The sequence below is a fragment of the Trichosurus vulpecula genome, chromosome 7 (genome assembly GCF_011100635.1).
Source record: "Trichosurus vulpecula isolate mTriVul1 chromosome 7, mTriVul1.pri, whole genome shotgun sequence".
NCBI lineage: Eukaryota > Metazoa > Chordata > Mammalia > Diprotodontia > Phalangeridae > Trichosurus > Trichosurus vulpecula.
This window is the reverse complement of record NC_050579.1, coordinates 38,488,991-38,516,497: the sequence shown is the minus strand read 5'-3', so window position 1 is coordinate 38,516,497 and position 27,507 is coordinate 38,488,991. Positions and strand designations below refer to the sequence as shown.

The following is a 27,507-nucleotide window of genomic DNA, read 5'->3' as shown; positions in this document are numbered from 1 at the left end:
AACCCGGTGATGAATTCTGTAAAATCTATTTTGGAGGAAATTCTCCTGCTACGGAAATTCATAATTGAATTAAAATAAGCCCTGGTCCTGTCAGTGGAGCAGGGTGGCAGTGAAGGAGAAAATTTTTGAGAATAACCTGACACAAACATTTCTGGACACATCTGGGTTAAATCTACACTCCAGGAGAAATAACTCACTCATCCACAGAGAAACAAAGTTTAAAAATAAAAAGTCAAATTGGACAAGAGAAGAGTACAAAAACATCAGCCTAAAGAAGAGCTATTACAACAAATATACAGTTTGTAACCCAGGCTTTTTGTTATTTTAAATACTTGCACACAAATATAAAATATACAAAGTCTATTTTTACTGTACATCAAGAAGAAATTTAATGACACAGGAAAGTCAATGGAATATCAAAATGTAATAAGTATCTTTTACTGTACATGGCACCATTAGCATAGAAAACTAGGGGAAGTCAGTCGCCAAACTGCTCACAGTGTCTTTGGGTATGTCAAGATGAATTCCTTCAAAATAGTGCAGGAACCTGTCAAAAGAGAAAGAACAGGGAATAGTTCGGTAATGTTTCTTTTCATCTAATGAAAGCAGGTGACAGAAATGTTACTGAGAGCTTTCACCTTCTCTTATTCTTCTCTTCTTCTTTTAGCTTCTCCATCCTACAGATGCTGCGGAGGGTTGGTAAGTATTCAGCGAGGCTGGCCTGCCTGCTGCTCCCCAAGGTTAGAAGAGATTTACCAGAAAATACAGCTTTTATGACTGCCAACCTCTTCTGTGCTTTGCTGCAAGTGAAAAGGAAATAATTAATCTTTTTATATATATTTAAAAAATGGAACTGAACACTCACACAAACTGATTTTTCTTTCATCTTAACACTGCTACAAAAATGAACTTCTTCCAAACATTGCTTTCATCATATTAATCCTCTGTTCAAAAATCTTCAATGGCCCTAAATGTCTATGCATTAATTGTGCACATGTCTGCCTAGCATTTGAGGCTCCTCCCTAATCTGGCCCTGGTCCTACCTGTCCAACCTAGACTCTCATCATCTGCCTCGGCTCCAGGCAGCAAAAACATCAGCCTAAAGAAGGGCTATCCCAACCAAATATACAGTTTATAACCCAGGTTTTTTTTGTTATTTTAAATACTTGCACACAAATATAAAATATACAAAATCTATTTTTACTGTACAGAAGAAATTTAATGACAGAAGAAAATCAGTGAAATATCAAAATGTAATCAGTATCTTCTACTGTACATGGCACCATTAGCACAGAAAACTTCATCTTCTGCTGGGCAGTAATGAATTCACAGTACATGTCATATTGACCTAAGTATCTGCAGTGTTAGAAGATTGGAAAGTTCACCCCAAGGGATCATTTTCTCCCTGTACTTCTATTACACTCAAAAAGAAACTGGATTCTTGTTATGGCTCTCCAGGTGGGACAGAGCAGGGAGTAATATACTGGGAAACACAAGCAATGTAAGGACAAACCATATCGACAAAAATTCATCTAAAAAAAGGAACTTGGACTTACTCTACATCTGCGGCAGACTGACTGAAGTACACATTATTTCTTTGTTCCGAAATGGACAAAGTGAGGTCCCTAGTTGGATCTTTTCCTAACTTCTTGCAAGGGTTCAAAGAGGTTTCCAAAATTTTTGAAATCGTGGCAGAGCACTTGGTAAAACTGAGAGCTTCCACGACTGCCTTTAGGTCTTCCAAGCCTCGGCAAGTCCAGCCATCACTAGGCTCTTGACTAAACTCATCACAAAGGCCATTTTTGACTTTGCCATTTGTCCAAGTAAAGTCTTCGTTTTCACCAAATTCTTTCTGTTCCCTTGGATTAGGTAAAAGGGAATCTAAGAAAGACATATTATCCATAAATTCAGTCAGTGAATTTAAACAATGAGAAGCAAGAGCATGGCATTTTCGTTGTTCGAGAGTTTCAGGAGGAAGAGAAACAAACGTGTTGGATTCCAAGAGTTTCTTCTTCTTCCCTTTTGCACTCAGTTTGAGGGCAGAGCTGCTCTCTTCTGAGCTCGAGGGTGGAATGGCTGATGACAAACTAACACCTTCATCGGAATAATCCAAACCAGTGTCAAACAAGTCGCTGTCATCCAATACGATCATCTTCTTCTGACGTCTCCTCTTCTTGACCTTCACCAGAGAACTGCCTCCTTCAGAGTGCTCGGTGTTCAGGGGATTCTCATTCTTCCTCAAGGGCGGGGCACATGAAGTTACAGGCAAAATACATTTTGATTCTGGGATGATGTGAACTGGCAGGGGCAGAATGAACTCAAGATTACTGTATAAAAAATCGACATTCCGCTTTTGGAATTCGATGAGGAGCTGAATGAGTTTATTCCATTCTTCCTGTGTTGTGATTTTATCCTGAAAAATAAGAATATGTTAAAAAATGTTTACATAATCATGACATTTACAATTTTTAAATTTCCTACTAATACTAATAGCAGGTGTGATGTTACTGCACCTGCAAATGCTTGACTACTTCTTTCTACCATATATTCCTCTGCAAGCCGACAGAGAACTGCGGGTTGGCCCTAATTTTTACCTGGTTCTTATCTTGTGATGGAACATGAGCATTGCTCTACACACTTCACAGTGACGAGCTAATCTATGTTAAAGTGAGGTTTGTTTTCCTTGGAATGACTTTTCATCAGAAACATCACAGCAATTTTATCCTAAACATTCTAGCTCTGAAATACAATCCTGGAAGAGTAAATGACTTGAGGGGAAGCTTTTAGTATAGCAGCAACTATAAAAGTTAGGTAAACTGTTACAAAGAGAAACTGAAGACCTAAAAATTCAGGCACATTTAAACTATGGGTACTAGGAGTAAGTGGGGAGTGGGGGAGGAGAGGGGAGTGAACTCAAGTTAACATAATGGTTGTGAAAGTACCTTTATAAAGGAAAACAAATCTTCGGATGGGAGGACTATGTTCTTCATGCCAAGCAGACTCTCTGCACAGCCAATGTCACACTTTGGAAGGTTGGCAGGATCCTTGTGAGTGTGGGAACGGTTCTGAGGATAAGAATCATCTCGAGAGCAAATGAGCTTAGCATTCCTATCACTCTCTCCTATGAGGTCAGAGTTTAAGAGAATCTGTTAACGGTGTTTCCTCCTCAACAACTGACAGAAAATCATCACTTCAAAGTGAGGCCACGCTTGCCCACATTCTACTGACCCACCCTTATGAGCTCTCGAGTGCGCGCGCGCGCGCGCGCGCGCACACACACACACTCTCTCTCACTCACTCTCTCTCTCTCTCTCTCTCTCTCTCTATTCCTCCCCCGATAGGCCTGCTACATATTTTTTAAAAAGTCTTTGATATAGTAAGTATTGTTTCTGAAAAGACTAAACATTATTTTAATTTGATAAGTAAATTTTATAATTTATAAGTAAAATTTAAAAGTAAAGAAGTATGATAATCAATCATGGTTAGTTGTACTTGAAAAACCCTCTAATGTTACTGCAACTATCCTGGAAAAATGATGGGGGGAAGAAGAGGTCCTTTAAAGTGATCTAGTGTATGGATATAGATTGTTCACCAAATTCTAAAAGGCAACCAGGTGTAAAGAGGGTGTCTTAACCTGAGGTTAAGATCATTGCATTTCAGTATAATCGGTTTCCTTTGTAATCCTATATATTTTATTTTATGCATTTAACATTATTCTGAGAAGAAGTCCAAAGGCTTCACCAGACGCTGCCAGAGGGGTCCAGGAAAACTAAGAATTCCCAGGTAAGAGAAGAGCACTAGAATCAGGAGACCTGGGTTTCAACCCTGACAATACTTAATGTGATTTAAGCTCTATGAGACTTAGTTTCTTCATCTGTAAAATGGCGATCACACTATTTACCTCACAGAATTGGGTGGAAAAGTGCTTCAGAAATCTTGATGCATTATGATAATGAGTTATTATGAGTATTCTAGGACTACTTCTTGAAGCCTGATGAAAGCAGTTTTAAAGCCAAATAAAATCAAATACTATCTTACACAGGAGTGAACTTGTGGAACTGACTACCAAGAGAAACTGAACAATCTGAAAATAGAAACAGATTCAGTAAGTCTTTTAAAATCATTTCAGGACATTTGATAAGTAGTTGTAATTCTGGTGTTGGTTTTACAATCATGCTTTTCTACAGAATGTCCTTTGATGCAACATAACATATGACATAATAATGGACTGGGTAAATTGTTGGTTTGATTCAGTATGGGTTACATTCCTACCCACAATTTTTATCATCCACCGTGTTCTACTTTAAAATTATACAAAATATAAATCACATAATAATCTCTTCTTGGGTAAGCCATTTCCATCATTTGCTGGAAACCTGGTTCAAGACTCCCCTCTTTCCACTTAGAAGCCTTTCTTAATGAATCCCACTTTCGTCCAAGGTTTCTGCACACAGTTTAGACTATATGGAATCACTTTTGTTTAAAGTTGCTTCCATCAACCTCACATATAAAAAGTATGGCTTCCCAAAAGTAGCTGTTGGAAGTCTTCAAGGGCAGGAACCAGCTCTTATTTATTTTGTAATTCCAACTATACCTATTAGGTGAGCAATATTTGATTATTAACTAATTTGTTTTACTCTGAGGTTTCCCCATAAGTTCTGTTAACCTATGAAGTGAACACTTAATAAGCTCAACTTAGTCTAAGACATACAGGTCTTAAGAAAGGTCTTTTAAGAAAAAAATCTGAATTCATTAAAGATAAATTAAGAGGTGATGTTAACATTTCAAACATTTCACTTTAATGACCAAGTGTGGGCCCAAAGACGAGGTATGAGAAGGTACCTCACTCATTCTGCTTCTTGACAAAGGTAAAGGGGCTAATGGATATAATGTTAGACATTTTTGATAACTTGGTCAGTTTTTACTGAACTGTCTTTTTAAAATTCTTTGTTATAAGACATGACTTTCTGGATGGGAGAAGGTGAAGAGGTACAATGAGAAATGTAAGTGATATATAACTAAAGGATATCAATTAAAAAACTTTTAAAAAAATTTCAAGTAAAAAAACTTAAAACAGCATATTTTAAGTATACTTAGGTATTACACAGGGGATTCATTTATTCAAAGAGAGGGTGGGAAACCTATGTTTAAATTTAAATCAATGCCATCTAAATATCAGTGAGAAATGCAAACAGCATCACTGTAACAATAATAACAGTAGCAAATGAGAAGAAGAAACAAAAAGATTTCATTTTTTTTTTAAATCAACTTAAATGTAACTTTTGAGTAACATATATACTATATCAGGAGGCTATATCTAGCCTGGTACTTCGCACATAGTAGATAATAAATGATTACTGATTCAATTTGTCTTAGATGATAAAAGGTGATAAATGGGTTATCTTATCTACTGCTTATAATGTCCATACTTACAGCTGGACACATCTTTTAAACAGATCAACCCACCATGAAGTGATAATGGTTTTTCTTTTAAGAATCCACCTCCACTTCTAACCCAGAATTGTAAGTAGAGAATGCTTCTTCTGATATCACAATTATTAACAGTCAGCAAGGTGACAAAGTCTTTTACGTCTGTTCTTAAATTTTCGGCCAAACAGAGTGTCTGTAGGTAGCTGGCAACATTGAGCTATAAAATGTAAAAGAAACATATAGAAAAAGATTTTTCAGTTAAATAGTTTCTAAAAGAAATTATAGCAACATCACAAATACTTGCTATCAGAAAAGAGTAAAATTAAATTTATGGGTTTTCCTAAAACTCAAAATATCCCCAGAGTTCTTTCAAGTAAAGAAACAGCATTAGAAGTAAATATTCAAGAATGTTATTTTTATAATTAAAAGCATGTGACACCCCAAAGAAGAGCTATGAGAAGGCAGCTCCCTGAGAACAGAAGCAAGGCCAAAAGGAATCCCATACAAGCAGAACAGCCTTGAAAGTTACAAGTTAAATTTGTTACATACTTAAAAATGAAAGCCAGCTCTACATAAAAGAGATTCCCAGTTTCAGGTACAATGCTCTCCTATTCCACACAGCATGTGGAAATGCTCATTTTAGTGGGTATTCATAATAAATTTGAAAAGGCACGTTTCTGCCTCCCCATACACTCCTTTGCAGAGGTGGGAAATCAAGGGTATGGAACAATGCAAATACTGTTAAACTTTTTTGATATCTTGGTTAGTTTTACTACCCTGTTTTTCTCAACACTTTTTAATTTTTTGTCATAAAGGATGACTATAGCAAAGAGAGGGTAATAGACATCAAGAAATGCAAATGACATAAAAAAGATATCAAAATTTATTTAAAAAAAAAAAGCAAATGTGGTTATCTATTGCTTAAGCAAGGAAACTTTCATCATTTTTTGGAGACAGTCAACATGAATCTGACCCCCATCCACAAATCTCCTAAAAAAAACCCTCCTAAATATTCATATTAAGTTTCAATTTATACATATTTAAAACTACTTAAGAGAATCCTTTTAACCCACAGTTAAAGGCACAGTTTAAGCTCCACAGTAAAATAAATGAATTTGCATTTCACAAATTTTACAAGGCTCAGTTAATACATTTTATTTACTAAGAGCTCTAAACAAGATAATTGTGGTCAAACAATCTCTCCTAAAAAATTTGAATTTTGTGGAACTGAATGTTTTTATTTGTGGACAGGAAGTTCAGAATTTTTAAAAAATCTAATTTCTATTTCTGGTCATAGATCTTTTTGTACAACATACAGATCATGCTTTTGAATCTATTTTAAAACAAATTACCATGTGAAAAGAACAGTTTGTAAGCTGAGTATCTATCTGGATGAGGCAAGAGCCTCTCCTTCCCTTCAGTGTCACCTAAAGCTTTCAGAGCAATACCCTGTTCAAGTGGAAAGCCCCTACACAAATAATAAACACAATTTCCTTTAACCCACAAGCATGCAGAAGGCAAAACATTACTGGAGAGAAATGATCTGCATTCTATGGAAGTGCTGGTATCTTTTTAAATTCATGCAACTAAAAAGATCTTTTGCTTTTTGTTGGAGCAGACAATTGCCAGCATCACTTCCAGTTCTGACATTTTCTGCTATCAGACTATATATGCCATGTTTACACTATCATGTAATCCTTATGATTTAAAAAATACAACACATACCAAGGAGGGAGTTTTAAAGTTGATTTCCTCAAAGCATCCATCAAATGTTAAACTAAATGTTGGATCTGCAAAAAGAAAATTCTTAAATTAAGAGTTATCAATAAATTAGGTATAGTTGTAGACAGTGAGCTTATCAAACATGCAGAGGACACAGAGCTGGGTGAGATGGCTAATAAGCTGGAGTCCAAGCCAAAAAGAAAAAAAAGACCACCAGGCTAGAATATTGGGCTGAAATTGTTAAGTTTACGTTTATCCTTATTAAGTTTCAAGTCTTACATCTGGGTTCAAAAATTCAACTTCACAAGTATAATATGGCAAAACATGAATATACAGTTCATCTAAAAAAGACCTGAGCATTTTGTCAATCAAAAGTGTGCTCAGAGGGTGGCACTCTCATGGCCGTGCTACGCTAGTATTCCAGACCCTCTCTGGAATGCTGTATTCACTTCTGGGCGTTCCATTTTTAGGAAAGCAGCTGATAAGCTGGAAGGGACTAGCATGGTAAATAAAAGGATTTCAAGTCTTGCCATGTGAAAGTCAGGTGAAGGAAGGGGAGGGCTGTACCCTAGAGCAGAGAACTTCTGGGTCAAAGTGGGAGGTGGAGCCCAAGAAGAGGAATTAGCTTTGTTCTGCTTGGCCTCTGAGGGCAGAAAGGACAAAGGATGAAAGCTGTTGTACTGAGGATCCTTGTCCACATCTAGGTCAGATAAAGGACATTCCAATTCCGAGATTCTTCTGAGTTCTAAAACAGCAACACACGCACTGGTTCCTTCAGGATGTACTTTTGTCATTAAAATACAATCTTTTCAGGAACTGAAATCCTCTTTACTACTTCTCTAGTTAAATCACTGCTTTAAAGTTTACAAAAAGCTTCCCATATACTATCTCACTGGATGTTCCCAACAGATAAGTCAGGAAGGGCTGTAGATATATATAGATATGCATGTATAGATACGGAAAGTAAGAGATTTACCCAAAGACATACTGCTAAGAACAAGCAGACCAAGGTCTCATTGCTCCCAATCACAGGCTCTTTCCAGTCTTACCCCAATGATCGTATTCCTCCCTGTACAACTTTTCACTACTAGGGATGTAGTAGAGAGAACACCAGATACAGATCCATGAATATATTAAAGGAGAAAAAAGTCCCACTAAGCAATTAATTTCTGGACAGATTTCCTAAATGAAAAGGACACTGCCAGAATATTTTAAAACAATATAAACAAACTTTGCACGAGTCAGTTTCACCCACCGCTTGTGGTAAGAACCACAGGTCTCTTGGTTGTCGCCATGAATGTCTTGATTGCATTTAGAAATCCAGCATCTTCATCAAATATCACGTCAACCTAGGAGACATGCGCTGCTGTGAATGCCAAGTCCGGTAAACAGTCACATACCCGGGTTGGACTTGATAATCTCTACCAGCCTATACGGTAAAAGGCTTTTTCTATGTTATACAATAAAAGTATAAGCAGGTTATTCTACGTTAAACTAAGAGAATGCAAAACCCTTTAAGTAAAAAGTTTAGGCTCATTCAGAATACTTTCTATCATTAGGGGCAGCAAGGTGGCACAGTGGAGAGAGCTCCAGGCCTGGAGTCAGGAGACCTCAGTTCAAATCCAGCCTCACACACTTACTAGCTATGTGACTCTGGACAAGTCACCTAATCCCAACTGCCTCCAAAAAAAAAAAAGAATACTAACATTACTGAACTAGAGTACAGACGGATGATATTCCAACTCCACAAACATTCATTCAACACTATGTTTGGTGCTGGGAAAACAAAAGTAAAAATGACAACAATCCTTACCCTCGAGTAAATTACATTCCACTGGGGGGCGGGGGGGGGGCAAATAATGTGTAACCAGGTAAAGTCACAAGAGTATAAAGGGCTGGGTTCTGCAAAGGTCAAGGGCACAAAATGCCAAGTTGTACAGAAGGAACAGCAAATGGGGAGATTCAGCTGAAACGAGGCTGTGAAGGGCTTTAGATGACAGAGGCATTTGTATTTTATCAGAGGGGCGATAGGAAGCCAAAGGCTCACTATTTTTTACAGGAGGGTGACAGGGTCAGACCTGTGTTTTGAGGACTAGCAAGCTGGCAGCTGTGTGGGAGGTGAATGGGGCAAGGGCAGATCAGAGGCAAGGAGACCGATGAACAAAAGGGACAGCCCCAAGAGTGCAAAGAAGGGAATGGAGCAGAGGAATAGGGGAGGCAGAGCCAACCAGACGTGACATCTGATTGGATGCGGGGGGCTATTGAATGAGAGAGAGAGGTTTCAGGATGGCTCTGAGGCCAGTGCTCAGACAGACAGACGATGGACATCTAAGCGACAATCAGAATAGAAGAGAGGGTCTCCAAAACCCAAAAGTGAGAGAGCCTGCAGGATCACAGGTCAACAGGGTGAAATGCTGCAGAAGGTGGAGGAAGTGGAAGAGGAGGAGGGAGAAAAGGCCACTGGGTTTAGTGATTCGGATGGGTAGTAACTTTGGAGGGAGCAGTTTTAGTTGAGTGGAGGTCTCAGAAGCCAGACTGTAAGGGATTGAGAAATGGAAGAAATGAGTATAGATGGTGTTTTGTTTCATTTTTTTCAGGAATTTGGCTGCGAAAAGCAGGAGATAACTTTCATTTTAGTGCCCTACCTTCTTCAAAAAAATTAACTTCTTCAGGATTTGATATTTTCATTTGCTTTAAAAAGCACAATTTCTGTTTGTGTTTGCTATATTAGAGATATTTATAATTTTTATATTTAGATACCATTTATAATATAAAATTTAGGTAATCTTTAAATTTTTTATATTTAAGTGCTCAGCCATAAAACAAAGGCATCAATATTTGTTCCTGTGGTACTAGTAATTTACAAATCTACACGCTTACCTCCTCAAAAAGAATGAGAGATGTTGCATTTTTCCGGCTGGATTCCTCTATTCCTAATTCCTTGACATTTGAGCTGGAGATGTTTGTCAATTTTGTTTGGGTGTCTTGTTTCTCTTCAGAAGAAATAATTTCTACATAGATGTGATACAGGCATATCAGGTAAATTCACTAACATTAACAGAGAACTATTTTAATAGAATTAATTTGTTCTCACTGAATAAACTAAAATAGAAATGTTACCAAAATGCCTAGAAATAAAATCTTACAGAATATCTGGGGTTTAATAAGTAACTCCTAGGAACTTAAAGAATGTTTCATAATCTCTAATGTGTTGACAATACATCCTTTTAACTTGTACTTTGCTATTATGAATTCTTACCTTTATTATTCTTCTGGAGTTTCATCATTTCATTATTACTTTGTTTGGAAGACATCTTAAAATAATTTGCCAAAGTTTTTGGGGGGAGTCCTCGCTTTGCAACTCTTGGTGAAAGTGGAGGTTTCCTTGGTGATGTAAGAACTTTCTTAGGCGAGCTTAATTTTTCTACAGAAAACAAATATTATTTTAATCTTATTTAAAATGAATACTTCATGAGTTAAACTATAGGTTGGAGTTCTCCACATTCCATATCAGATGAAATTATTTCAATCCCAGTCTTAACCTTCACTTAAAGCACAATATGGGACAATGGGGGGGGGGGCGGTGTCAGAGCAGAACAAAGGACACGATTTAAGTGCAGCTTATGAATGTACTTTATTTTCAAGGTCAAAGAAAACTGTGTAGGCCACAGGCACTTCTTTTGTGTTAAGGTCACACAAGATGTTACAGTGGAGACTCAAAGGTAGATAGCAATGCCTAGAGCAGGATTGAGGAAGCTGTGGCCTCAAGGCCACATGTGGCCTTCTAGGTTCTCAAGTTTGGCCACATGTGGCCTCAAGGCCCCAGGTTCCGCACTCCTGGCCTGGATGATGTACTTTTCAAACCTCACCTAGGAGGAGTCAATGATTTGTCCAGGCTTTCTTCAAAATTGTAGAATTCTCTTTTGTTTTTACATACTCACTTTTCCTATACTGAACTGTAGTTATTCTGTCTATGCAAAAGAGGAAATTAGTCATTTTAAAAATACATTCTTTTATGAAGGTTAATTTTGTCCTTTGAAATAAAAAAACAACAGTGCCTGAATCTGCTGCTTTCCCCTAATCCTTCCAGAACCTGATTTGTTGCAGAATCACATTGTCCAACTGCCTCCTGGCCCATCCTGCTGCTAATCAACCTTCTATATTCATCTCTCATGAACTTCCTAGCATATTCAAGGCCACAGCAATTCTGCAAGCAGCTTCCTACTTTCCCTTCTCAAGCTTCGCCTCCTGCAGATCCTTCGCTTTCATACAAATATTAGAAAAATCTAGTGAGAGGTCCCTCCCATATCCTCCTCTTCACTTGAACCCACCGCTGTCCACTCAATCCATCCTCTCCTTCCTTTCCAGGAAGATGCTTCTCAGAAACCTCTTCTAGAAAGCTGATGTGGCTGCCTATGTTCTGAATCCTAAAGTCCATCTTCCCTTTCTTCTACCCCATCATTGCCACAATTATCCATTCCCTTTCCAACAACTTCCACTTCCCCCTCTGCACAGGCTCATTTCCTTCCACCTTCAAAAGTGCTCAGATCTTCTCTGTCTTAAAAGAAATCCTTTCTGTTGGCTATGACCTCAGGAACCTGGTCAATCTGGCTTCCTGGAAGTAAAGGGTTGGCCCATGACATGCCCATAGAACCTAAGCTCCTGGAGGGTAGGGATTAATTTTTGACTCCGCACCCTCTAGCACACTGCTTTACATGGGTCAGTACCTGCTGCCAAACTTCTCAATCTATGGTTTTACACTGCTCCTTTCTATCTACCCCATCCCTTCTTAGTCCCCCGCAATCAGATTTTTATGAGATCTATTTTCACAGATATCCTTCTCCAATACAATAACTCCACCTGAGGCCTCTCCCACCCAGAGTTCTCAAATATTCTCCTCTCCATTGGCTTTTGGCATCTAGCAATTCCCTGGTTCTCCCCCACCTTGAATATCTTCTCCTTCTCCTTTGCCAGTTCTTCCTCCTCTGCCCTATCTTTAATTCTCTAACTTCTCTCTTTATATTCACTCCCAAGCTGGGCTCATCCATTCTCAGTTTCAGCATCACATCGGTGCTGAGGATTTCCAAACCTACATTTCCAACACAGACTTTTTAAAAATTCAGTTTTATTTACGGTTCCAAATTCTTTCCGTCTCTACCTCCTTCCCTTCCCTCTCACCCACAAAGGCAAGAAAAACAAAATCTGTTACAAATATGTACAGTTGTGCAAAGCAAGTTTCTGCACTGGCCACATCCAAAAATAAAAAGGAAGAGAAGAAAACAAGTTTCCACCTGCACTGAGTCCGCCATCTCTCTATCTGAAGGTAGATAGTATGTTTTATCGTGAGCCCTTTGGATTCGATGTTGGTCATTACCAACATTGACTTCTATGCATATCAGGCCCAGGTTTCTAACTTTTATTAGACAACTCCACATGGACACTGTGCTATCACTTAAAACTCAACACGTTCAGAACTAACGAACCAGCTCCACTACTTAAACATTCCATTTCTTCAATGCTGTGCTTCTCTTGGTCCTCCAAGATTACAATAATAAAAATGATAGCCCTTGAAAGTTTGTAAAGCACTTGCTTGGCTCTTCCTTCTCCTGCATCTTCTATATTTAACTTTCACCAAATCCTATCAGTTATTCCTTTCAAATGTGTTCAATCTGCCATTTCTTAGACCTAACTACTGCCACCACTCATCTATGCTGTCACTGCCCATGGTCCAAGAGTCCTAGAATAATCACCAGGCCCACCATCTTGTGCAGTTGCCAGACTCTGTGATAAAACACAGCTTTCACCACAAAAGTCCCTGCTTAATTATTCTCACCTGTCTCTATCTCCATAAATCCAAACATTTTTGTTTAGCTTTCAAGCCTGTTAATAATCTGGCCCTATTCTATACCAGAAAACCCTATTTCCCAATGTTCTTCAATTATATACATTGCACTCTAGCCAGTTTAGGGACATACCAGCTCACAGCAGTACTCCACCCCCCCACCCCCAGCATTCACATTCCCCCAACCCTGCCTATCAAAATTAAAGCCTATTCATCCTTTAAACCATTAAGGTCAAGTCCTATTATCTTTTTTAAGAAGCCACTGTCTAACCACTCCAATTCATATTCTTATCTTCTTTCTCCTGAATTCCTACTGGACTTAGAGTCAAGACCACATCATTTAATTGCTCTTTAATTGTCTGGAGGTGCACTTATTATTTCTCTCCAATGAGATCTTAACCTCCTTGAGGTTAGGAGCACTCTCTGCTTCTACATGTCTCCATCTCTTGCCCCTATCCCACCCCCACACTCTCCAACAGCTCCATGGACATGCAGTGTTGTTGCCTGGCTGCATCTTGCTAGTACTGATAAGATTTTTAAAATATTTTTCTTTGAAAGGCTACACATAGCGTTTGGAAATAGACCATTTACTTACTTGGTGATCTGCCTACACTGTAGTTGTTAAAGAAACAAGGCTTATGTGAATTTACACCTTGTTTGTCAACTTGATGAGACTGAGTAGCTTCTTTGAGTTGAGAGAGAATTTGTCTACCACTGCGTTGGGAAGAAGCATTAACTTCAAATATCTGTAAAAAACATAAAATTTTAAAAAGAAGGAACTGAGAATTTGAAATCTAAGCTAACTCTTACACTGAGATTTTCAAACATTTGAAATGAACCTTAAAGCCAAGCTCCTGAGCACAAGCATATACTGCAGCAGTCTTCCCTATTCCTGGTGGCCCCGTGATAAGAACAGTGTTACAAAGAGAATTCTCTTCCTCATCATCAGAAATGTCCTTAAAATCCATGCTGAATGAGAGATCTGGAAATATGAACAAACGCATATATATGTGTAACATGATTAGTAAATGATCACTCTTCACTAGACATGACAGTCAAATCTACATTTATTGTATGTAGGCAGGGACTTTCTTTCAACTCACAAAAAAAATTAAATACCCTGAAATGTTAGTTAAAAATCTAAATTAATTAATTGCTAACCTAAGGGGCAGCTAAGGGGTGCAACGGATAGAGGGCCAGGCCTGAAGTCAGCAAGACTCATCTTCCTAAGTTCAAATCTGGCCTCAAACACTTATTACCTGTGTGACTCTGGGCAACTCACTTAACCCAGTTTGCCTCAATTTTCCTAATCTGTAAAATGAGCTGAAGAAGGAAATGGCAAACCACTCCAGTGTCTTTGCCCCCAAAAAGGAGTCATGAAGTTGGACATGACTGAAAATGACTAAACACAAGAGTAAAACTCAGAGTTCCATGAAAGTAAAAAAAAGCAACTGCAGGAAAAAACCTTCATTCATACCTTGCTCTTTGTCTTCACTTCTGACTTTCAAATTTCCTTTTTCTTCCAATTCAGCTCTTCTTTTCCACTCTTTCAACCAACTATGATAAGAAAATATGAATTATTAAAAATAATACACAGGTTTAAATATCGGAATATATTAGGATGAATGTGAAAGACGCATTATTTTAAGTCTTCAGGAACACTCAAAATGTTTGTGAAAATCATGGCAAAACATTTTTAAATCAATACGATCAATAACTTTCAATATTACAATCGATCTCAAATGATCTCTTAAAGAAAATTTTACCAACCTGTGTAACTTCTGAATTGCTATTTCATTGTCTATGAGTTCACTGGAGTCCTGAGGTTGATATTTTTCTGTCCAGAGCACGTCCTCAATTCCAGAATCTAAAAGCAAAACATTTTCCATTTACTGAATGAAACATCTCTGTTTGAAAATAAAAGGCAAACGGAAAACTTCAAATGCTGACATTACTATGAATACAGTTTTAAATCAAGCAACAACAAATAAAGCGGCAAAAAACAAAAACCTTAATTCCTTAGATTAAAGCTAAAATGATGTCCCAAAAATTGAGGGAAAGTTTAGGTATAAGCTATAAAGTATAACCAAATGGCCTAAAGAATTTTAAATAGAAGGGGAAGAAAGATTATATAAGTGAGAGGATACTTTTGACTACTGTAAGAAGAGAGAGCAAAAAGTTCCAAATCATTATGGAAAATTACCAGAGTTGAATGTTCCCTCTGATAGAAATTTCTTATCTTCATCTATTATCACAACATCCGAATCCTGGGCTGTGTTCTTTTCTTCCTTGTGTGTTACACTTCCCAAAGCCACCTGCTTTTTCTTGGAAGTCCTGGAACACTGTCCTTGACTAGACTCTCTCTGGCCCTCAGGTGAGCCAATGCCCCGACTTCTGCTGGGGGAGGGCCCCTCCGGTAAGTCCTTCCCCATTAGGTCCTGATCACATTCACCTGGTTTTCTTCTCTTTGACTTGTGATTTTCAATCTCTCTTCTTTTCCTCTTGGTTTCCCTTTGACTGTCAATGGATTTTATTTGTGGATGTCCTACATAAGGGTTTAAAAATAAGACACATCTTTAATGAGTGACAAAAACACAACTTCAATATCTTAAAAACATTCAATGTTTGTTTCAATGTCCATGTAAACCTATTACAACAACAGGCACAGGTAAGCCTTGGACGTTGTGCCCTGAAATCTGCCCGTGGAATTTCATTCTTTTTTTGTACAAATGACCAATTAGACCCTACCAGAGAAATGCCTGACAAGTGCTCAGTAGCACCACCAAGGCCTTTTCTATGTGCCCTGCCCATCCACTGGCTGGTGCCCCCAGGTAAAATCTCTGCTTGTGACAGATGGCACAAGGCTTTTGTTTAAAGATAATAACTCTTTAATAACTGATGTTCCCAGGATAGCCCTCTGGAAAATGCAATTTCAACATGAATCACAAGAATTATAAGAGGTCACTAACCTTGTTTACTTTGACATCCAAAAAGTGCCTGGTGCTCAGTTCGCTTTTTTAAAAACTGTGTAAAAAATCTTTTCAAAGGAAATTGAGGATTAGACCACCTAATTTCCTCCAGCAAAATCTTCCTTATTTCTTCTGTAAAATCTTTTCTTGCTCCCAACAACTGCAATATAATGTAAAATATTTAATGAAAGCTCTATTTTAATGGTTTTTATTATGCTATACGTTAATACTAAGGTAGCCCTGGAAACCAAATCTCCCCCTTGAGAGAAGCCAATAATGATGTATGAACCTTTCTGGTGAATTTGTGTCAAGCTTAGTTGAGCTTTTATGTTCATATTGTCGCTGCTTTCACTTCTAATCTGAGGGTAATTTCCCAAGACATTATTGAAGATATCTAAATTCCAATGAAAATACTATATTTGAAAAGAAATTCCAATCAGTAAGTACCTACTGCTCAACTATTGGCAGGCACTGGGGAGAGAAAAATAAAACTAGTTCCTGCCCTCAAGGAGCTTACAGTCTACTAGAAAAGTAGAAACAGAAGAAAAATAATTATATACTTAACCCTTTGATAATGGAAACAGTCTCCTAATAGTAACAATGTCCTATAACACTAACCGCAACTGTAGAATTATTGGTGCTGGGTCTGGAATTCAGAGCTGAAAATTCACCAAGGGAAATGATGTGTTTGGTGACATTGGTTACACTGGTATCCGGATCTTTAAGATCAGTTAAGAGAGGGCATGAAGGGGGTGTCAAGCTCCACAAATGGTTCCCTAAAGGAAAAGCAGAAAGAAGATGCTTTTACTTTCATTTCATACTAGCCAAACGAGTATTTGTTGAGTAATTATTGTATGTACATGGAAAGACTTGAGAACAATTACACAGTAACATGCCCAAGCCAACAGGGGTTAAACAAGTTTGCTAAAAGAGTCACCCGATACTTAAGTGTCAAAAGGTCAGAATGCATGACTTTCTGAATAATATTCTATTCTCCTACCAGGCTGCCTAAGTAAAATTTCCTGTGAAATTGCTACAGGTAGTTATAATGAAACCATAGCCTCATCTTCTGAGTTGCAAAGCAAATAAAGAGTTAAATAAATAAATAATGTGAATATTTTATGATACAATATAATAAATATAAATACTTAAATTAAAAAATAAAAGAGGACATGCAATCCATACTGCTTAACACTAGATACTTATGCAGATTAGCAAGATTCACCCCCACAAACAGACAGGCGTACCGTTGTCACGCTGCTGTATATGAACGACTGTTTGGAAACAGGAACTTATCGCAGAGTAGGCTTCTAAGGCAGCTGCTTTCTTTGCAATATGGCGTTTCAATGAATCTGGCAAGCCACTCGTGAGAAATTCACGCTTTGCTTTAAATTGCTCATCATCCTGAGAGTTTTCAGATACATCTTGACTTTGAACAAAATAAAGAAAAGTAAATAAATAATAAATAAGTTTTTGAGGTGAAATAAATAAATAAATAAATAATGAAAAAGAAAAATAAAGAAAAATACTCCTTGGAGAATGGTTATGTAAGAGTGAAACAGGATGTACCAAAGGCCCTATTTTTCTTGTTAATTTCAACCAAATGCAAAATCGATCTCTTGAAAAGTTAGACGCCATCAAGCACTTTTCTACTTCTAAGATAAACAACAGCTACCTTTAAAAATGAACACAACACTGTTACGGACCATGCACCCTAATCTGTCAGTCAGCAAGACCTCTTTAGGTTCCTATTTGCTGGAATTTGTGCCATTGTGACAGTGTATGTTCCCTCTGTTTGCCCACCTAGAACAGTTATAAAATCCCTTATTCCAAGGTAGACAGATATAAGAAGGGAGGCTGAGAGAATGACCAGCTTCTGCTTTCCTTCCTCGTTCTGCAGAAGTGGGAGCCGTACAGAGAAGACAAGTAAAGAGAAAGAGGACAGAGCAGCTGCCCGAGACTCAATGCTGATTTTCCAATGGGATGCAGATGATGCCTACACACAGGTGACAATGGGTCAAAAAAAAAGTTTCACAGTAAATAAGTAAATGCTTAGAAATTTAAATTAAAATTAAGGTAATTCTGAGAAATGCTGTAAGTAAGGTAGATTTTTGTTATTCTTTCTTAGAGTTTAGTTTCTCAGGATCCATGGCCATAATAATCTCTTGTTTCCCAGCCTCATGACTTCTAAACACCTCCACCGTGCTTACGCAGCATTATATAATGATAAATAATATAAACATTTGTGCTTAAATTGTAACTATCCACTGCAACTGCACAGTGGGATAATGTAAACTTGTGAGGCTACTGCTGATAATATGCCTTCTTTGTCTGTTGCCCTATAAAGCAGATGGGCACTAGTTAAGGGGTGGGGAACCCTTAGGGTTGAATGCACAAGCTGGAATGCTGTGTGCCTTGATCAGCCCCCAGCAAGGGTTGGGGGGAAATCTGTGTTTGCCTCAACTGGCCCCCATTGAGGCTTGAGGGGACTCAGGGGAGTGTACAAGCTGTGCCTGTCTGGATTGACTCCATTGAGACATAGGGGTAGTTGCCCCCCACCCCTTTTTGGGCTGACCCCTTTGAGAACGGTGATTAGGGAATGCTGTAGGAGTTGGTGCTCCCATTATCAGCAACCCTCTCGTGAGAAGACTTGACTAAAATAAGATTACTAACCCCTGGAAAGCTGTCTTCCTGTCTCACCAGATCAAGATTGAACCCGTGCCAGCAGTCCTCCTGTATGCTAGTGTTACCTGTCTTACAAACCCGAACTGACATTTCAGAATTTTCTACGTATTCTTTAAAGCACTTGGTTAAAAAATTGCTGGGTTGGCCAGTTTAACTAACCTGCCCCGCCAAATGGGAAACCATAAGTAGGAAGGAACATAAGGATATAGAACCACCAAACTTTACTGTGTCATAGCCCTGGGCTGCTGACAATTAAGAGGTTCCAAGAAACTGGCCACTACATAAAGAATGTTGTTACTTTTTTCCCCTCTCTCTCGCAGACCCTCAGATCTCTTTCCAGTCAGTGTAAACAGCAGAATCAAAAATCAATGGCAAATTCTTTAAATAGCAGTTATTGCTGCAAACCTTATAACAACCTACATGTGCAGCATGGAAAGACCTGCAAAAAGTTACCATTAGTTAAAGCATGCATGGAACACTACACAGTTCATAGGCTTGAATCCCAAACACCACAAATATTTAAAAATACTTTGCACAAACTTTTCTAAGTTTTTTAACTTGCATGAGACTAACCTGTTGTCATCAAAAATCACCATAGGTTCAGCTGTTTTCTGAGGTTTTTTGGGCAGGAACAGAGGAGCCACTTTTATTTTTCCTTGAAAGAACAAATGCACAGATCAGCATTCATATTTTCTATCCTTACTTATTCCCAAATGCTTCCAAAATTGGTTACTTTCTCTCTTCCCTTTATTAGGAATAAACTATTGTAACACACTAAGTGATACCTGATGGAAGATATGTGAATATTTAGTAAATTACAATTCATCATGCTTCTACTTTTAAAGGTTCACCAATGGACAACTTCTTTTTCTTAAAATTATAATATTAAGTATGATTTAAATGTTAAACTCCCCAAGGGGAGAAATAGTGTCCATTTCTAAAAGGCACTACCAACAAAAACAAAAATTTTTAACATAAATGTTCTCATGAAAGCAATATACCATGTAAATCCTTAGTAGTTGTGTTAACTTTTTTCCCCAGCACATCATTCAAACACTGAATTTCCTTCTGTTTATTCTCCGTATTCTGTGAAGAAGCAGGACTCGAATCTATAATTATAACTGAATCCTAAAATGAAATAATAAAGAGATTAAAGATTTTTAACCTACATATCTAATGATTTGCATAAAATTTATATGTAGAATTTAAAAGTTGAATGAAATAATAAAAAATAACTCCCTCAATCGGACAAACGGTTCTCTTTCCCTCCCCCTTTCAGAATAGGCCTGGATGAAAAGGAAGTATTTGAACAGCCTCATTTATACCAGACTTTTGTGACTGGGAGGACAGATGCCTACTTTTGGAGGGTGGCAGTGTGGTCATAAGTTAAATCATTAGATGCAGTGCTGCTGTGTCCAAGTATGTGCAAAGATGTTATTTCCCACCACCACAGTGATGTGAATGAATACCACATGTACCCCTGAAAGATCCTTCATTTCTGTCCCTAAGTCTCTGGAGCACACTTACGTCTCTCTCTGATAACTTTCTCCTTTCGGTAAGAGCCTGTTGTCTGGAGGAACGCCGCAGTGGGGTCAACGCCTCTTCATTCATCTTTGACTTATTCTGTTGGGTGGCTTTGGCTTTTTCAATCAACTGCTTTGCCTTTATGATGTTTTTAGAAACATTGCTTGCCTAGTAATAAAAATTCAAAACAAGATTTCGTAACACTATGTAATAACTCATATAGAACGTTTACTAAAGAACTTGTCAGCTCACGACTTTCAATATTAATAAGGTAGGGGGCAGCTAGGTGGCGCAGTGACCAGCCCTGGAGTCAGGAGGACCTGAGTTCAAATCCAGCCTCAGACACTTGACACACTTACTAGCTGTGTGACCTTGGGCAAGTCACTTAACCCCGATTGCCCTGCCTCACCCCACCCAAAAAATAAAATAATTTTTTTTAAAAAACAGAAAAAAAGTTTTATGAATTTTTAACAAGTCACATTTTATCAAGTTTTACGATCGATTATATTGGGCTCACTTTCATTGCTTGTCTGAATGTTTGGATGCAGATAGTTTAATATTTGCAAATTTTGTTTCTAAATTTCTAACCAGAACATTAAATTCATTATAAATAAGAGGACATTTCTCATTATCTTAAAGTTATCTATTCTCTGATTTGGGCCACCAAAACCTGGAAAAGTATGAGTTACAAATATTAAATACAATCACCAAGCATTTTATTAAGTGCTTATTGTATACCACACATTGGGGATATGGAGACAAAAGTGGAACATAACCTGCCCTCAAGGAGCTTACATTCATTTTGAGGAAACAACTTGCACTATGTGAGTATATACAGAATACAGGGTAGTTTGGGAAGGAAGGACAGTAGTAGCTGGGGAGATCAGGAAAAGCTGATTCTTGAAGGACATAAGCACTCTTATAAGGCAGAGGGGAAATATAAGAAAAGGAAAAGGAAAAATACTTGACCATGTGAATACTAAGAAAAAACATTTACACGTAAAACTCAAGAGGAGGTAATGAATTGTAAGTGCTAAATGATGCAAACAGTGCTGTAGTTTAGAACTGAGGAGAAAACAAAAGAGATAGCCAGACAGAGAGAGAAAGAAAGATATCTCTTCTCTGGTTTAGGTAGGTCGGTAGGTTTAAATTAGATGGAGATAGGATCTCAGCTAAGTCTAATCTGAAGGGCAGAATTTAGATAGATAGAGATGAGGGGGGAACATTTTAGAACAGAATAGCACAAGGCAGGAAAGCTCACAGGCTAACTAAAGGACAGTGAGAAAAGCAATTTGTATATAGGAGGCCTGGATTCTTGGATCAAAGGCCTTAACTGCCAGGCTGGGCTTTAACCAGGAAGGCAGGAGAGACAGACTCAAAGTTTTAAAGCAGGAAGGGAAGTGACCTTGAAAGGGATACTTAGGGCTATTTGCAAAAGCTTCAGCATCATGAAGGACAGACTAGAAAAGGGAGAGGACAGAATCAGGGAAACCCATGAGGATACTCTGTACTCATCTCTGAGGGTGGCAGCGGTAAGAATAGGAAGGGAAAAGGCAAGCACAGGCTGCCAGATTCCTAGGTCAGCCCACATTCCAAGCCCTGCTGGCTTTCATCACACTGGGTCAATGACAGGTGGGTCAAGGGGTGCCTGCTATAAGCAAGCAGCTCAAAGACAGCCTCAGGGAATGGGATCTGTGGAAACCCCGAACATTGCTCATGTCTCACCCTTAGGGGCCAACATTAAAGTGGGAAAGAGAACTGGCAGATGATTATCAAGGTTGATTCCCAGAGGCTTCCCCCAATAATAACAGGCACATAGAATTAATCTTGTTCAGAATGAAAATGCCTCTGGGCTAAAAGATTCTGAACGCAAAGGGATGTTTCTAGGTTGTATAAAAATGACCAAATTGCCTACAAGTATAAGGATAAGGTCCCCAAATTTGTAAACTGATAGAGGCCACACGGCAGAGTAAAGAGTTAGAGTCAAAGACAGGAAGCCCTGGGTACAAGTACCACCTAGGACTCGAAATGACTGAAGGGCTCTGGACAAATCACTTAACCTATTGGTGCTCTAGGCCAATGTTGTCCAGCTCAAACAGAAATGGGGGCCACTGATCCTTACATTAGGATCCCTGTGGGCTATATATATATTGACTTAGTTTTAAAATACATTATCAATGTTTTGTTGTATTTTGATTTTGTTAGCTATTTCCCAATTATATTTAAATCTGTTTTGGGGCATGTTGGACACCTCTGCCTGAGGCAAATAAGACTATAAATTGCATTGTGTATTGGTAGAAACATTGAAATTAAAGGTCCAGTCTCTATCCCTATTCAAATGAGCCTTATTTTTCCTGGGATAATAATAAATTTCTGAGCCAATAACCACACATTAGCTAAATATGAAAAAGGATGACTAGACAGTTATCTCAGAGAAAATCTTGGACCATTTCAGGCCTATTATTTTTAAGGGATTTTACTATAACAATACGGTACCTTGACAAAACTAAAGGAGAAATATAAATACTATGAAAAAATGTTTCAGGACAGTGATTAATATAGGTCTATAAAAATACACATCCGTTTTCAACCTATTTCTTCCAGTGGTAGTTTTTAAAAGCATAAATAGAAGATAAAACTTACTGAATTCTCTCCTATTTAATTACCTTTCTACTCTTTGGAGTAAAATCTTCATCTGTTTCAGTTTTCTTGGATGTGAGGGGTGAACTAATTCTGGTAAATTTTATCCTGAAAAAGGAAAGATGTGAAGGAATATTTTACTCATCACCATGTGAAAACCTCAACATCTAATACAGACAACTAGAGATTCAACTGGATTATAAAACAGGAAAACAAAAGGTGACTGATCATTTTCAAACTACCTACTCAGGGGAAGAATTAAATTCAAGTTAAGTCAAGACAAATCAAACTTTTGTTTGAAAAGATTTCAAAATCAGGACTTTAAAAAACACTAAGTGATGTTGAAAACTATCTTTATATGTAATTGGAAAAAAAATTAAGAAAAAAACAGACCACTAAATGAGTTTTAAAGCAAGTTTGACTTTAAGGTCATTTTCTCCTATTTACCAGAAGGCTTGCTTTTTCCTGTTATGATATAGCTCATCTATTCTACAAAGAAGTTTCTACATTTTATTTCTAATCCAAACCTTAACTGTATAAAACTCATTATTTAAAGGATAGTAATTCTGAAACATTATGGCTTAGATACTTTGAAAAACGAGAATTTCATCTAAAACACATCTAGGTCTCCAAGGTAATGACACATGATCCATATATAAAATTTGTGCAATAAACAGTATTTTTAAGTTCCCTTTTTATTCTGTAGGTTAGCAAGTTAGGTTATAGGTGGGAAAGAAAACTAAAAATAATTTATTATTAATAGGAGCTATTTTCTAGCACATAAAACACTCTAAAGCATTCTGGGAAAGACAAGTTTTTACCTAATAGGGCTCTGTGAGTCAAAGGGCCCTGTTATCAATTCAGCCATATACAAGTCATGCTGTTCCAAAGATGTGCTGGCAGCTGTTTTAGGAGAAACATTTCCAGGACTGTCAAATTGTCTATCTTCAGAGTCAGTGTCTCCAATCATTACCATACTTTTTCGAGAAGATTTTCGGGTCGATTTTGGAGTAATATCATTTACCAGGCCATCATCTAAGACATCTTTAGGATATATAACTCCAACATTCTTTACTGGTGTAGCGATTTTTCTTGATGATTTACGGCTGGCTTTGGGAGTGGAAACATGTAAAGGACGATAGTCTGGGATGTCTTTAGAAATGGTGCTTGTAATACTAAGGGAGAGAGCGCTTTTGGAAGCTTCAGTTTTCTGTTGTCTCAAAGTTCTTCTGATGCTATTTGGACTTCGCTTAATATTTACATCACATGAGGTATTTTCTTCCGTAGGAGCATCCTCAGTTGCCAATGTTCTCTTACACTTTTTCTGAAGCTTTTTACTTTTTCCCTTGGCTGGGCCTCCTTTAGGATCACAAGGCTGTGAACCGTCATTATTTGAATCTTTCTGCATTTTAGGACATTCTGTTTCTTCAACTGAGTCATCTTTACCCCCTTCCTCTTTCAAGGATTTTTCCTGAGCATCTTTCTGTCTTTCCAAGGATTTTTTTACTGCACTTTTAACAGCATCAAATGTAGGTTGCCTAAAAGCATTCATGAACTGCTGTCTTTCTTCCAATGTACATTTTGGCTTTGTGAGTTCAGGGCCTCCAGTGTCTAACACAGCCAATTCTAATTCTTCCTCCGCTATAACTACATTGGATTTTCTTTTCTGAACTGTCTGTTCATTTTCAGGCTCAGAAAGCTTATTTCCAATTTCATTTTCCTTTTGTTTCAAGAAAATTGATGGTATTTTCAAAGTCCTTTTCCTCTTTATCCTTGAAATAGGCTTTGGTGGCACAGCATGGATTTGTGCAAGAACAGTCACTGTTTTAAGGGGCAGCTGCTGGGAACTTTCACTGGTTTCAGGATCACTAATATTCCCACTTTTACCAACTTCATCAGGAGTATCAGAATGACTACAAGCTGACATTTCTGGTCCTTGTATATGCTCCAGTGGGTTTACTTCCTGACTTCTTAAAAATTCTTCATAGGATACAGTTACTGTATTATCATTTACCTGGGCTGTCTCGGACACATGAACTCCAGGGCTGGAATCACTTACAGGAGCCACAACTTCATCAGTTTTCGGTCCCATTCCTTGCTTATTGTCCTTAGGCTCCTTTTTGGATGGCTGGCTGGATTCTTTTTCTAATGACAAATTTCTAATTAGGTCTTTGTCATCTTTGTGCTTCCTTTTCCTTAATTTTTTGCAGTTGTTTTTTGGGCTGCTTTGTTCAGCATTTACTTTCTTTCTATCTTTTTGGGAGGATATTGTGCTTGATTGTTTATTGTTACTCTGACTACCTTCTGAGAAGTGCTCTACATTTTTTGGAGTAAGTATAGCAGAAGTATCACTATCACTACCCACAAAAACATTATTTAAGCTTGTTTCTTCTCTGCTATCATCACTACTAATTATTATGGGTTCGTTTTCCAATTTTTTAATATCATTCAGTTGCTGAGATAAATTAATTCTCTTTCCCCTTGACTTAGACTCAAAATTGGAGGGACTGTCCAAAAGTATTTTCCATTCTTTGTTATCATCAATTTGCAATGGTTTAGATGACTGTATCTTGCACTCCTTAGTTATAGAAGGCTTTTCATTTATGGGTGAAGTCCTTTTAAAATAATCCAAGATGTTATTAGATTTTGGTGGGGAGAAAACTTTGTCTCCAGTCTTCCTTATCGGTGACATATATTCAGTAATGGTTTTACAAGAAGGTCCATCATCGTCTTTCCTTTGCTTCTTGCATGGCTTTAAGTTTAAAAGAAGAGAAAAAAACCATGTAATTGGAGGAAAATAAAATATTAAAAAAAGAAAATAAGTCCTACTTATCATAATAGTAAAAAGAAATTTATATTTTATCTAAATAAACAAATGAAGGAATGAAGAAAAAGATTTTTAAAATAAAAGCCACTAATTTATGTATGTCAAATAAGGAAACTACATCTGAAAAATTAGAAAACATTAGAATACCTAGAACAAAGCAACTTATATGACTTAGGGACTGTTTTAGGGGGAGACATCTGCCCCAATTTCAGTCTTGCAAATTGTTGTCTTTTAAACCAGTAGCCAACCTTCTTCCGCCACAGAAGTTTTTAAGAAGGAATCTGAAGTAATGAGAATCTTTTTGTGTCTAGTATAAATTAGTAATCTGGTTATCATATTTAACAGAAACCAGACACCACAGTATTGGCATCCCATTCAATGCTACCTTTTTGTTTTGTTTCATGGAGAATCTTTAAAGTTCTGTTTCACCAAGCTTTTACCTAGTTACCTAGTTTCACCAAGTGTTTACCTAACTCTTTTTTTTTGCAAGAGTTTTTAACAAGAAGCAAAATTCTGAACCAAAAATGCTTTTCACCATGTCTGTCTCTTCCAAGGTGTAAGTGCCAGCTGAGCGTTCAAAAGACAGGCAGCAGATGCTGGGAAACACTGAGCTTGACTCGTCATTTAGGTTTAAGTGAAGTGGATGTCTGGCAACTCACATATGTTGACCAGAACCAAAACAATTACTTGCCAAGTATTTCACATGTAATTAAACGTACAGATGAGACAGATCAAATGGAAAGACTGTCACAGTTTCCATGTCACAGAAGTAAAGACACGCCCTTCTCTCATTGCCCTCAGAATTCAAAGTTCCCTAGAGATATTTCACTAAGGACAAAATACATCAGTACTTCGGTACGAGCTGAGTGACCACTTGGTCACCAGTCCAGTTCTCCTTGCAAAGCTGTCATTTGTGAGAAGGGGACACTCCAACGGCGCCTTCTGTCCTTGTCCCCCTCACGGCCATGGACAGCCTTCACTGGGGGGCCCACAGCCCCTCTCCTAGCCTAGGAGGGAACGGTCTGGGGGTGGAGGGAGGCAGACGACTTGATTAAAGGCTACCCAGAGAGGTTGCCTGGGGGCCGGGTGGACCGTCCAGAAGAGCCCTTGGCCACCGGGGATACATCAACAGGCGCCCAGGGTTGGGGTCCGCACTCCAGAGGGGACGGAGGGCCCTAGCTGTAGGGGTGGAAGGGAACTCGGGGGCTCTTTCATTTTGCAGGTGGGGAAACTGAGGCGCAGGGATGGGTAGAACGGTCCCACGGGTGATGGACACCGCGGTGGGCTCCGGATCCGAGGCCTCTAACTCCCCTCCTCCGCCGAGCCATTGAGGCCTCCGTGAGCATTTATTAAGGACTGGCTGTGTGTCGCGAATCGCTTAAGAGCAGTGGGGGAAGGGGAGGGTACTGCCCCCTCCCCCAGACTAGACAGGACCCCGCGCCCCGCCTCTCCTGGCTTTCCAACCTCAGCCCCCCAGGGCAGCAAGACGGCCCCTCCCGCACGGGAGAGGCACAGTCCAAGAGCTCCTGGGCTAGCTGCCCCAGGAGGTGGTGAGCTCCCCGCCCGGGGCAGGGTGCAAGGCTCACCTGGACGTCCAAGTCCTTTCCCGGCGCTCGGGGCTGAGCAGCCGCCGCCGCCGCAGTCACGGCCAGGACTCCAACCATGGTCCCCGGCTCGGCTCCCGGGCCGCCGGGCCCTCAGGCGCGGGCTGGGCCGGTCCCGGAGCCGGCGAGCTCGGGTGCCATGACTTGCGGGGCCGGGCCCGGGGGAGCGCGGGGCGCGGGAAGAGACCCCTGCAAAAAGGGCGCGGGCGCGGGACCCCCCAAGCCAGAAGCGGCGCGCGGGCGTCTCACCCTCCCCCCGCCGGC

The 27,507-nt window shown here is 38.8% G+C and overlaps 1 protein-coding gene across 1 annotated transcript; it reads right to left on the bottom strand.

Moving 5' to 3' along the window:
* On the bottom strand, window positions 1-27,303 carry ATAD5 (ATPase family AAA domain containing 5). Its single transcript, XM_036765830.1, has 23 exons — window positions 27,226-27,303; window positions 23,634-25,564; window positions 22,839-22,920; window positions 20,176-20,340; window positions 19,650-19,776; window positions 19,222-19,303; window positions 17,211-17,392; window positions 16,582-16,739; window positions 15,964-16,123; window positions 15,198-15,539; window positions 14,765-14,861; window positions 14,472-14,551; window positions 13,834-13,976; window positions 13,590-13,740; window positions 10,412-10,576; window positions 10,033-10,163; window positions 8,408-8,501; window positions 7,156-7,220; window positions 5,467-5,647; window positions 2,943-3,121; window positions 1,557-2,413; window positions 639-800; window positions 1-547 (listed from the first exon to the last, which is right to left on the bottom strand). The coding sequence occupies exons 1-23, from the start codon at window positions 27,301-27,303 to the stop codon at window positions 469-471; spliced, it is 5,691 nt and encodes a 1,896-aa protein (XP_036621725.1). The 3' UTR covers window positions 1-468.
* Between the last annotated feature and the right edge of the window lie 204 nt (window positions 27,304-27,507).